The sequence below is a fragment of the Malania oleifera genome, chromosome 5 (assembly GCF_029873635.1).
Source record: "Malania oleifera isolate guangnan ecotype guangnan chromosome 5, ASM2987363v1, whole genome shotgun sequence".
Taxonomy (NCBI): Eukaryota; Viridiplantae; Streptophyta; class Magnoliopsida; order Santalales; family Ximeniaceae; genus Malania; species Malania oleifera.
In genome coordinates, this window is record NC_080421.1 from 30,659,820 (window position 1) to 30,673,483 (window position 13,664).

The 13,664-nt window shown below is 33.9% G+C and overlaps 1 protein-coding gene across 4 annotated transcripts in view; it reads right to left on the reverse strand.

The window, feature by feature from the left end:
• Positions 1-6,465, reverse strand: part of LOC131155772 (SH3 domain-containing protein 1-like) — a 39,532-nt gene extending 33,067 nt beyond the window's left edge. For 2 of the 4 annotated variants that reach the window (XM_058109164.1, XM_058109160.1), the window contains exon 1: positions 5,950-6,349. In XM_058109164.1, coding sequence (XP_057965147.1) covers positions 5,950-6,009 — 60 coding nt within the window. In that variant the 5' untranslated portion in view covers positions 6,010-6,349. Of the gene's footprint in view, positions 1-5,949 lie in introns of all 4 variants that reach the window. The other 2 variants (XM_058109162.1, XM_058109163.1) reach the window with 2 other exon arrangements.
• Between the last annotated feature and the right edge of the window lie 7,199 nt (positions 6,466-13,664).

Consider the following 13,664-nt stretch of genomic DNA (forward strand, 5'->3'; position numbering starts at 1 on the left):
GTCTAATATGAGCATTACACCTAACATTAATTTTTTGGAAGAGAAAACTGTCTCTTTGAGCAATTTGGCAATCCTTACGTTGCCACTTCCATACCCATCCAAGCCAATGGATTCTTCAAACCAGTGCAAAAGCTTCCTGCTTTCTTCAAATCACCTTCTCTGAGATGGACCTGAGAAAGCCCAGCCAAAGTTTAAACACGGGAGCTTAGTAGAGTTCCTATGCTCAGCTCTGCTTTGTCTCAATTGTTTGTAGTCTGTAGAAGTCCATTTCCATCCCCTCTTATTTGAGGTCTTACAGATGAAGAGGAGGACACTGAATCACAACCAGAACCCAGTCTGTCTGAGACAGTTGACAACTGATATGATATAGAAACTTTCACTTTTCTAAGGACAGTAATCTTCTATCAGACAAGAGGATATCAACAGAGATTTGGTGGGCTAAGGGGTCATTTTTTGTAGAAAATGCACTGTGATCAATAGCTCCAACAACAATCCAGGCTAGTTAGATGATGAGTGTCCTGCAGGCACTGAACTCACAGTGTGGAGCTCAAAGGTCTCATCTAAGCATGGTCTTAAATTTCCATGAAATTGTCGAAATTTTCAGTTTCCATCATCCTCAAAAATCGAAATGGCAGTCAATTTTGGTCTTGCATAATTTCCGTCGAAATCTCAACGAATAATCCAAAATTCATCGAAATCTCAAAAATTTAGCAAAACTTGACGAAATTTTAACTATGCAATGAAATTCATAAAGGAATTTAGGAGTGAAGTGAAATTTCTCTCTTAATTTATTTTATTTATTTTTATCGAAACAAAAGATTATTACAATTGCTTTTGAAAATATATGAAAAAATAAACTTACAACAACGTTTTTATTTAATCATTCATGTCTAAATAATCATTATTTGTATTTGTATAACAAATAATATTTAAATGATTAATGAATTTCATTTGTATTAACTGAATATGTTTAATGCAAATTATCTTACAAATACGTTTGATACACATACTATATTACAACTTTTCCACCTCATACACAACATAGATGTATTTAACTCATAATATTTAGTCCTAAAACTTCATTATTATCTCCGTTAACCATTTCTAAAGTTTCACAAAGAATTCCATGCTTTTATTACTGCTTTCCGTCATTTTTTAAAATTGAAATCGAAATTGACATTGAAATCAGAATTTTAGTCGAAATTTCCATACTTTTGGAGCTTCAAAATTTGAGTTGAAATCGAAATTTAAGACCTTGCATCTAATAATAGTTTGATACAAACCACAACAACGAAAACATGTGAAAATAAGGTCCAACACAATCTTGGCTAATTTTTAAGGATTCACTATGATATGAATCCTTACCGAATATTTGTTAGGACGTCCCCTACAAGCGATGAGTTGCACTTGTACCACCCGGGTGTAGCGAAAAGTGGGCAAGGGTAGGCTAAGTCGTCACCCCGAAGCAACGCGCTGTGTCGGCGCTCCGGTACGGTCTCAAAAATGCAAGGATTCCTGCATCATTCTAGACGTGGACAGGTAAAGAAGCTTGTTCAAGAAACTAGGATTAGATCAGCAACTTGGAATATAAAGACACCTATGGCTAAAAGCATGGAAATTGTGAACATAATGATTAGAAGAAAAATTAACATAATTTGCCTTCAAGAAACTAAATGTTTGAGGGAGAAAGCTAAAGAAATTGATAAATTAGGATTTAAACTTTGGTACACTGGAAAGAAAACATAAGAATGGAGTAGGAATTATTGTAGACAAAAACTTAAAAAATAGCGTTGTTGATATAAACAGAGTAGAGGATAAATTTATAAAAATCAAGATGGTATTAGGCCAAGAGATAATAAATATCATTAGTGCTTATGCTCCTCAAGTAGGCTTAACATAAAATCTTAAGAGACAATTTTGGGAAGATATGAATAGTATTATACAAGGCATACCAAGGACTAAAAAAATATTCATAGGAGGAGATCTAAATGGACATGTTAGAAGAGATAAAAAAGGTTATGTGAGGATGCATAAAGGATATGGATATGGAGACAAAAATGAGCTTGGGGAGATGATCTTAGACTTCGCTATGTCATATGATTTTATTATAATGAATACTTGCTTCAAGAAGAGAGAAGAACAATTAATAACCTTTAAATGTGGACAAAATAGAATTCAAATAGATTAGTTTTAACTAGGAGAGTAGATCATTTATCGGATTGTAAATTTATTCCAAGTGAAAACCTAACCACACACAATAGAGTCTTAGTGTTAGATATATGTATTAAAAAATGGAAGAAAAATGATAAAATAAACCAGTGTAAAAGAACTAGGTGGTGGAACCTGACGGGAGAAAATGTAATAAAATTTAAAGATAAAATGATTAAAGATGGGGATTGGACTATAGAGAATGGGATAAATACAAATATTCTTTGGAGTAGATTAGCTAGCTCTATTAAAATGATAGCAAAAGAGATTTTAGGTGAATCAAGGGGAAGATTCTAGAATAGCAAAGAAAGTTGGTGGTGGATAAAGATGTCCAAAAAGCCGTAAAGATAGAAAGAATTTGATATGAAGCCTCGCAAAAATGTAGAATCGTGGATAACTTTGAAAACTATAAAGAGGCGAGACAAGCTACATAAAAAGGTCGTTAGTGAAGCTAAACACGAATCATTTAATAGTTTGTATAATAAATTAGATACAAAAGAAGGGGAAAGAGATACATTTAAACTTGCTAAAGCTAGAGAAAGGAAGAGTAAAGACTTAGGAAATGTAAAATGTATAAAAAGTGAGGATGCTACTGTCTTGGTTAAGGACGATGACATAAAACAAAGATGGCGAAGTCACTTTAGTAAGTTGTTTAATAAAAACCAAATAGAAACCTTAAACTTAGAATTGACAAATAAGGAAAGGACTAAAAGTATGAGATTTATTCGCAAAATTAGATTAACGAAATTAAGTTTGCACTAAAAAAAGATGAAAACTGGAAAAACTATAGGACTGCATAACGTCCCAATTGAAATTTGGAAATTCTTAGGTGATAACGGAATTATATGGTTCACTAATTTATTTAACACAATTATAAAAACTAAGAAAATGTCAAATGAATGGAAGAAAAACACTTTAATACCTATACACAAAAATAAAGGAGGTATTCAAAATTATAATAACTATCTTGGAATTAAACTTATGAGTCATATGATGAAACTGTGAGAAAGAGTAGTCGAACAACGATTAAGGCTAGAAACGAAGGTCTCAAAAAATCAATTTGGTTTTATGCCAGGAAAATCTACTACAGAAGTTATATATCTTGTAAGAAGATTAATGGAAATGTTTAGGGAAAAAAAAGAGGGATTTGCATATGGCATTTATAGACTTAGAGAAAGCATATAATAGGGTACCTAAGGAAATTCTATGGTGGGTTTTAGAAAAAATGGGTGTATGTAGTGGTATACTGGTGTCATTAAGGATATATACGATGGAGTAATGACTAGTAAGGACTATAGATGGAGAAACTAGAGGATTTCCAATCACCATAGGTGTACATCAAGGATCTTCTTTGAGCTCTTATATTTTTACTTTAGTGATGGACCAATTGACTAAAAGCATTCAAAATGAGGTTCCATGGTGTATGTTGTTTGCAGATGATATTGTATTGATTGAAGAAACTAAGAGTGGAGTAGAGGGTGAGTTTGAATTACGGAGAGAAGCTTTGAAATCTAGAGGCTTTAAGATAAGAAGAAGTAAGACAGAATATATGAAATGTAATTTCAATAATGGTAGGAGGAATATTGAAGACAAAGTTAAACTTGATGATAGCAATAAATAGCACTTGTAGATTTCAATACCTTGGATCTATTATGCATGTTGAAGGAGTAATTGAAGATGATGTAATGCATAGAGTTAAAGCAGGTTGGGTAAAATGGAGAAGTGCTTCAAGTGTACTTTGTAATAGTAAAATACCCTTAAAATTAAAAGGGGAGTTTTATAAGATGACTATAAGACCAGTTATGCTATATGTATCAGAATGTTAGGCGACAAAGAAATGGAATATCCAAAAAGTAAAAGTTACTGAGATGAGAATGCTTAGATAGATGAATAGCATAACATTGAAAGATAAATTAAGGAATGAACATTTTCACGGTAAGCTAAATGTAGCTCCTACAGAAGATGAGATAATGGAGGGACGATTCAGATGGTTTGGACACTTGCAACGTAGGCCACATAGTGCGCCAGTAAGGAGGAGTGAGTTAGTTACAGTGGGGGGTAATAGAAGAGGTAAAGGTAGACCTAAAATAACTTGGAATGAGAGAGTAAGGATTTAATAGCCTTGAATTTGTCAAAAGAAATAGCCCATGATCGCATAAATTGGCGGAAAAGGATTCATATAACCAACCCCACCTAGTAGGACTTAAGTCTTGGTTTTGTTGTTGTTATTGTTGTTGTGTACTTCGTACCCTAACCAAGGAGACAGGTGTATGTCTACTCACAAATACCAGGAAGCTAACCCCTACAACAGCAGAAAGTGCTATCAAAATCAGCAGGGTCTATTGAAAGAAGGAGGAAATGAATTTACAGGTAGACCTTAAACGACATATACCAAGACTCTGGTGGGAATAACATGAGGGGAAGATAAATAATTTCGAGGTTCCAATGGTGGCCTGTGACCCATCAGAAAACAGCAGGTAAGGCAAAAGAGCTAGCTGAGAATAACCAAATATTAGCTAGAAAGATGCTTTGTGAATATGCACTTCTTTCAGCGTGTGCACTGTGATTAAAGGAGTTACAGTGACAAATAAGAAAAAAATGCTCCTGGAGGTTGATGGGGAAGGTGCTTTATGGTGGGAAGCATGTTTCTTTAGGTTGCTTCCTACGCAAATGACTTCCTGATCATATCATGTTATAATGAAACAGGTCATGCATGTTGTGAAGGGCCACTGAAGGTTCAGACTATTGTTTGAGAATGGGTTTTGTATTCTTTTCAAAACAATTCCATAGACATTGAAAAAATTGGCAGGTGATCAAATTTGATTAAGCACACATTATCTCAACAAAATTTTGTAATGAATAATAGAATAACAATTAAATTCTAAGATTGTTGTAATCAAATTTATTAGTTAAATTCATGGTAAGGACTTGTTTCCTTTGACTTGAATAACCACTTCACCTTTAAATTCTCAATGGTATCAGTTTTTCTATTTCTTGTACAGATTATAGTTAAGAGTTAAACATGTAGCCTTTTTTTTTTTTTTTTGAAAATAATGCCAAATTGACCAATCATAGGGAGAGCACACAAGGAGATTGCACGAAGCAGCTGCTCCTAGCATTACTCTTCTCACATAATTAAACATTCTATTAATTCCAGCCCAAACGGTCAGACGTGATCAACAAACTGAGGCCAAGGATCGTCAGAGAGCAAATATCACAGTGCCTGTAGGACACCATCCCTAACTGTCACAGACGCTATTTAAAATCATGACTTAGTTGTCCAATACTCTCACGGTATTCACTAATGCACCGAGCTGTTCTGGAACATGACATATGGATCTCATTTTCCAAATTGTGAAATTTGACATAACTCAATGTAATTTCGTATTGCATTTTGTCCAAGCCACGCCGCTTTAAATCCAAAGATTAAACTCCATGATCCCAAATGTTAAAAAGACGTTGGAAATCTCAATATCCCTATTTTATAGGGGTATTCAGTGAAAATAGAGGCGTTCAGTGAAACACATAGGGAATGAACAAAAGAATTGAAATTTTAAAATAAAGAATGAAGTGTGTTCGTTCCAAATCCCATAAGGGCATAATTGAGCATTCAAATTTCCATGAACAAAAAAACAGAAAAGAAAAGAATCACATTAGCTCTATCTTGGGCGTAGGCAAGGAAGCAAAAACTCACGAGAGAGAGAGAGAGAGAGAGAGAGAGAGAGAGAGAAAGAGAGAGACCTGCTGTTGTTTGGCCACTTGCTCTCTGAGCTTGCTTGCTTGCCTCCGTATAGCCTCCATGCCTACAGATTCCTTCTCCCTGTTCCTCTCTGAACACTCCTTTTCTCACAGTTTGGTTCGCGCAATCGATCGATCGGAAGCACCTGAGAGCGAAATCGAGATCGCCATCGCCGGAATTCGAACACTGATTCAGAAGCACAAATTAAAATCGCCCTCTCCCTCCCAACCCTCGATTTCCAGAAAAGCACGCCGAAATTGAATATTTATTGGGTGCGTTAGTTTGTGCGGCAGCGAGAGAGCGGTTGTCGGTTTGCTTTCTCAGGTTCTCTTCGTGCTTGTGGCTGACAGTGGCAGTGAGAGGGACCGAACACAGCGGCACAATAGCTTGCATTTTGTCAATTTCCGAATAGTGATTGGGCGAACAAAAAAGCTTGCAGCTTCCACTGGCGATGAACTACACTCCAAAAACTATTTTCTTCACCGCCACAATCTTGACTTCGTTAAGTTCGTCTTCACATTTTCTCTTGTGGTACTTTCCTTATCTTTTTGTTTTGTTTTGTTTTTGTTTTTTTGGCTTTTTGCTCCGCTATCATTTGCACTTGAGAAAAAATAAAAATGCTTAGAAATAGGAAGCATGGTATCAAGGACATACATAATAGGAGAGATATTAAAAATAATATTTTTTTATAATCCGAGGATTTTAGCCACCATCACGTTACTTTGGACACTATAATGCGGCACCAAACCCAGGGGATGAAAGTAGTTCACCCATTCCCCTTCTTTTATTATGAGTCCATAATGATGATAAATCGATAAAGAATTTAAAGATTAAATAACAGCATTATTCAAAGAGAAAGAAAGTAAGTCTTTCGCCACATTCTTTTTTAACAACACAATACAATAACAGTAAGTCTTAAGTTTCACTAGGTAGGGTCGGTTACATGAATCCTTTTTCGCCAATTCACCCGGTCCAAATTAAAAGCTATTAAATCTTTCCTCACTACCTCTTTCCAAATTATTTTGGATCTACCCCTACCCCTTTTAGGTCAGAAACTATAACTAACTCATTATTCCTTATAGGTGCTCTATTAGGTTTATGTTTCAAATGCCCAAACTGTAACAACCTTCTTATCTTATCATATAGTAAAATATATTTATTAATATAGTCAACCCAAACACGTGGGTAATGGGGACACATTTGATATTCATAGCGGAAACCTAAGCAGCAGTAAATGTAAATCACATTATCATAACCATAAAATACATAATACCAAAGTCAACTACATTTCAAAATACTGTGTTTATATACAATCTCAAAAAATACAAAAATATATACATATCTAAGAACCCACAACACAAATCTCCGGTTCCTAGATCAAAATTTACCCTCCTAACGACGTAACATCACACTATCTCAATGGCGGCCTCGATCCGCCGGTCTTTCTGGGTTTTCTAAAAATGATTTAATGTTGGGGGTGAAACACCTCTCAGTAAGGGAAAATAAACTAAATATAATTGTGTGGCAACATGAATATTTAGTGCTAAAATACATATATAGTACATTTCATATGTTAGAAAACATTCATCATAACATACTAAATAATCATATACTTTCATAATTTCTAATAAGTCATACTGATCATGAAATATCTGATATAACTGATAATACTGAAATTTACCCAGGATGTATGGTTAGCTGATGTCATGTATTACCCCCCATGACGGGTTGTGCAGCCCGAAGGCAGGACCCGACAATGGCTGGCCAATCACTACCGAGTCAAAAATGTCTATAAGTACGATGGGCCTGCCACACCCTGGTTCGAACTGTCAAGTGGACGTCTACAACTCTACACTGAAAGCCACATCGACTATCCATCTCCCACCCCCTCTACTTGTAGGGGCGATTAGCACAAGTCTGAAACATAATAATCTGATCTGTATAGCTACGGTACCATGCTTTTGAAACTGAACTGAACTATCATCCGGGTTCTGATAATATATAATACATAATAATATACTTGTCTAACATAAATAGATTGATAGCATTTTCTATAATAACATGCATACATACGACCTTGCGCCAGCTATCAATCACGGCCTTGCATCGAACATTATATAAATAATAATCTGTATAAACATGTTATTTATCATGTATTGCAAAACGTAATGTACTGCAATATTTCCATATTTTCTAAAAAAATACTTTATCTGTAAAATTGCCTTAACATAATACTTTTCACATAAAATAATACTCATACCACACAATGCTGAATAAGACCATATATTATATACTGAAATCATATTTTTTGACATTTCATACTAATACATACATTTCAATATAATAGTAATATTTTCCCAAATAAACATTTTCTCAATAATATTTAAATGTAATACATGCTTTCTAAACATAAATCTACTAGTAATTTAATAGTGTTTTCATGGAAAAATAACTACTTTAGTTTATTCCCTTACCTGATTTTTGAAAAGAAACCCCCTAATATACACTTGTCCTGCACTCGCAGGATTTCCCGCTCAACACCCTGAAAACGATATCTCCCATAACTAAACTTCAATATTTTTCCGTGAATAATATTTCTTATAACTATGGGAAGACCAAATTCTGAATAAAAAGTCTTACCTCGACTCTTGGATAAATTTCAAACCAAGCCCACCGACAATCCACTCCAACAGATATATAGAGAACTTCCCCAGGAGTATCGTAACGGCTTCAGATCGTCGAACCGGCGTAAATTCGAGCCAGAAACTTAGAGAGAAGGGAGGAAGGACGAAGAGGAGAGAGAGGAGAGGATTTCTGCATGAAAATTAATTGAAAAATCTTGTTTAGGGCTATTTATACACTGACCTTCGTCGATGAGCCACGTCACCTCGTCGACGAGGTCAATTCGTTGACGAAAACTATTCCTCGTCAACAAAATTCAAAGCTAAAAAAATAGCCTCTCGGTATCTTCTCGTTGACGAAGCACACCCTCGTCAACGAACCCAAAATGCAACATCATCAACAAAGTCTGTTGCCGCCCTCTTTTTTACAATTTCCATTTTCCTCTCTCTTTATTATTTAAATACCATTATTCTTCGGGTCATTACACAAACCATCTAAGTCACTCGTCCTTTATTTTGCTTTCAACCTGGTGCTATGCCTAAATTATTGCATATATGTTCATTTCTTATTTTATCTTTTAATGTTAAACCACTCATTCACCTTAACATAATCATTTCAATAGCTTTCATTTTTTGTACATGTTGTTTCTTAGTTTTTAAGCATTTTAAACCATAAAGCATTACTAGTCTTATAATCATTTTATAAAACTTTTCTTTTAATTTTAGGGGTATTCTACAATACTTAACACGCCTAATGCACTCCTCCATTTTACCCAATTTGTCTTAATTCTCTATACTACATCTTCTTCAATTTCCTCTTCAACTTGCATAATAGATCTAAGATATATAAATCTATCAGTGTTATTAATCTCTTGATTATCTAGTTTAATCTTCTCTCTATTGCTACTCATTGCATTACTAAAATTACATTTCATATATTCTATTTTTATTCCTACTTACCCTAGAACCTTTACATTCTAATGTGTCTCTATAAAGTTCTAACTTAGATACCACTTTTCTCTTACTATCATCAATCAATACAATATCATCTGCAAACAACATACACCAAGAGATCTCATTTTGAATATTCCTAATAATTTCATCAATTACTAAAGTGAAAAATAAAAAATAAAAACTCAAAGTATAACCTTAACGTACACCTAGTGCGATAGGAAACTCTTTAAAATATCCTCCTATAGTCCAAACGCTAGTCATTACTCTATCATACATATCCTTAATGACCTCTATATATTTATTGCAAACTCTCTTACTCTCTAATACCCACCAAAGCATTTCCTAGGAACTATATCATAAGTTTTTTTCTAGATCAGTAAAAACTATATGCAAGTCCTTTTTTTCCCAAAACTTTTCTATTAAACTTCTTAAAAGATAAAGCTTCTATTGTTGATCTCCCAAATAGAAAATCAAGTTGATTTTCTGAAATCTTCATTTCTAATATTGTTCTATGTTCAATTACCATTTCTGATAATTTCATCGTATAACACATAATCTTAATTCTACAATAGTTATTACAATTTTGAATATCACTTATATTTTTATACAAAGGTGCTAACGTATTTTTCCTCCATTCTTCTGACTTTTTTGTAATTTTTTATAATATTATTGAATAGATTAGTTAACCATATAATTATTTTTTTCCCTAAACATTTCCAAACTTTAATTGGTATTTTATTTGATCCTATAGAGTTCCCACTTTTCATATTTTTAATGTCATTTTAACCTCAAGGATTCTAATCGCAAAATTTCATATTTTTAATCTTCTCTTTATTTTTCATTTCCAAGTTCAATCTTTCATTTTGATTTTCATTCCTTATCAAAGCATCTTCAACATCTCACTTTTATGTTTTCTTCTCTATTTAAGACAATATTATCCTCATCTTTTATACATTTTACGTCACCTAAATTATTGCATTTTCTTTCTCTAACTCTAACAAGTCTATAAATGTTTTTTTCTCCTTCTTTTGTATCTAGTTTAGTATATAAAGTATCATAAGCTTTATGTTTAACTTAATTGGTAGTCTTTTTTTGCATTTTTTCTCGCTTCTTTGTATTTTTCAAGATTTTTTATATTTCTACAATTTTGTCATATTTTCTTTTATTTTTACGATTTTTTAGACTTCTTAATCCCACCACCAACTTTTTTTACTACTCAAGCATCTTATTTTAGAATCACCTAAAATCTCTTTTGTTATCCTTACAATAAAATTTGTCACTTTATTCCAAATAGTATTTGAATCAACCTTATCCCCTGCTATCCAATCACACTCTTTGTTTATATTATCTTTGAATTTTATTATATTATCTCCCTTCAAGTTCCACCATCTAGTTCTCTTACATACATTCTCTTCCAATTTTTATTATGTACATCTAATGAAGAGAATTTTTAATATGTATATCTCTTCTTGAACGACATTGTTTTTAATAAAGATAAAATTAACACAACATCCTATAAATTTTTTTAATACGACACTTCTTCCCTATATTTTTAAAAATTTCCAAAACACCTTGAGATTTAATTTTATTAATAATAAGCAATCTTTTGTTAGTCAATGTTCAGTCAACTGTTAAGTTGACTATGTCGAGGACTTGGTTGAACCTTATAGTTGTTCTATTTCAGGCTTGAACCTTGGAGGCTGCATCTATTGCCTTGGTCGCCTCCTGTTAGTAGCTAGTCGCTCCACATGGTCGAACAAGATCTTCCTTCCTTAAATGCGCTGAAGCTCTAAGGACTTGGCTAAACGTCTAACTTGAGCTTTGAGTGTCCCACATATTCCCTTCGCTTCTCATAATGCCTAATTCCGTGGTTTTTAACATGTTTTCCCTTAAACATGAACAAACCTTGCACAGCTCCAAAATATGATAACAAAGGGTTACATACAAAATAAATGAGGATAAACAAAGGTAAATGAGGGTCTAAAATCATACATTTTGGATTTGTAATGGTCAGAGAAAATAGGGTGTCTACAAAAGGTGTGGATCGAAATCAAAGAGTTTAATAGAATCACCATCAAGCAAATTCAAAGTGATTTTGTTAGATTCTCTGACCATTAGGTGATAATTGAGGACTACATAACATTGTTATATTGATTTCCTCTTTACAAGGATGATGCATATGCACATACAAGCACATAAGCACATGCATGGCAAAAAATGAACAGTTATGCAATTTAACAGGAAGTAAAAAAACATATTCAACAGTCATCCTGTTGGAATTGGTGTGATCCCAAAAGGGGGGTGAATTGGGTATTTAAAAATTATCCTTCCTAGGTTTGGTTCAAATCACAGTCAATAGTACACAACCTATGGTCTTTCTAAAATAGTATCAATCCCCCAAGCAATTAACTGAGCAAATATTCAAAGCATAGATAACAGACTTAGAAATTCACAATCATACACAATAATAAAACATAAACATTCAAATGCAGAAATTTAAATTGCGAAAATAAAAATCAGGCACAAGAAATGTTATTAGAGTTTGGCCAACACTGCCTACGTCCCCACCTCAAGCTTACAAGCAAGAGGATTCACTAAATTTGCTCACTTGCGGGTGGAGCGACACCGTTTACAATCTCCCTCTCCTTATTGGGCAAGGGCATACCCCAGGTCAGATTAACAGGGTTGACCCCAACTTTTACAATACCTTAACAAGATGGTGCACCTAGTTCTCTTAACTAGGTCTGAACCAGTCTGGTACTCTCCTAACTGAGTCTGAGCAATTCAGGACTATTCACAGGGTTAATCTCCTTTTTCCGACCACACATCAGGAATACAACAGATAATTAAATATTTTTTGTGTACAAACAAATGCTTCTTACTCTAAGTAGATATGTACCAATACAACCATATAGCTCAATGCACTCACAGATTATATGAATTAAAGCTCAATGTGAGTATGTAAATTTTTCACTCAAAAATATCAATAAATACGGAGTGTGAAAAATAATTTTCTTACTAACAAAGAGTAAAAGACCTTCCAAACAAAAATATCAAAATAAGAATATGCAAAAGGTACTCTCTTCTATATGTCAAGAATTTTCCCAAAACTAGTTTTTCAAATAAAGTTGAGGGGAACTAGGATTCTTGCTCAAATATAATTTTGCAATGAGAACACAGTCACCCCAAAGATATTTACCAAGTAAAATATGTGGGGTAACCTCTAACAATACTCTAAAAAAAGGATTTTCAATAAAAAAAAAATATGAGTGAGAGTATTATGCCTAGAATGAAAAATCAATGTGTAAGGAGAATGAGTAGTATGCTTTGAAAGATTGAAATAATTTGAGCAATAAGAGGAGTATGAGTATAAAATCTCAGAGAATTTTTCCTAATGATTTTTTGCTAATCTTGTACTAATTAAGACAAATGACGGGTATATATAGATAATGCGAAAAATATAACCGTTGGGGATATAGGAGGTAGAAAAAGTTTAATCATGTTTAGTTAAAAATAATCTCGTTTACCTGCGGTAAAAAAATTGACCAACCTGAGAAGTTCGGTCGACCACTTTTATAAGTTCGGTCGACCAGGGCAAATTTGAACTATAGATTTGGTTGACCATATCTAGGCGATTCTAAACCCTTCATGGGTTCGGTCGACCAAGACAAAGGTTGGTTGACCATTCATATGGATTCCGTTGACAAAGGCCAATTTGAACTACGAGGTTTGGTCAACCAAGTAGTTGGGGTGTCAAACACTTTATGGTTCAATCGACCGAGAACGGTGCGTTCAATTCAGTATGGTCGGCCGAGCAAAGTTAACATGTTGACTTATGTTCCTTTCGGTTGATCGAAGCGTTTATAACGCAAATCCGTCGGTCGATCGAGGTTCAGTCAAACTTTTAATTTTGTGGCCTACGGTCTGTTTAGTCGACTGAGTTAATTAATACTGAAAGGTTTCGGTCGATCGAACTTTTAAATTAAGCCCAAAAATCCAACATCGGTTAACTAAAGTCTTTGCAAACCCTATTTTGACCTTAAGTTATTTTAAAAACCTTAGTATGAGTTTTAGCTTTTAAGAAAAAAGGTTTTGAGTTTAGGTTGGGTCCCCTAAGGTTAGGTTTGGATCCCTACGGTCAA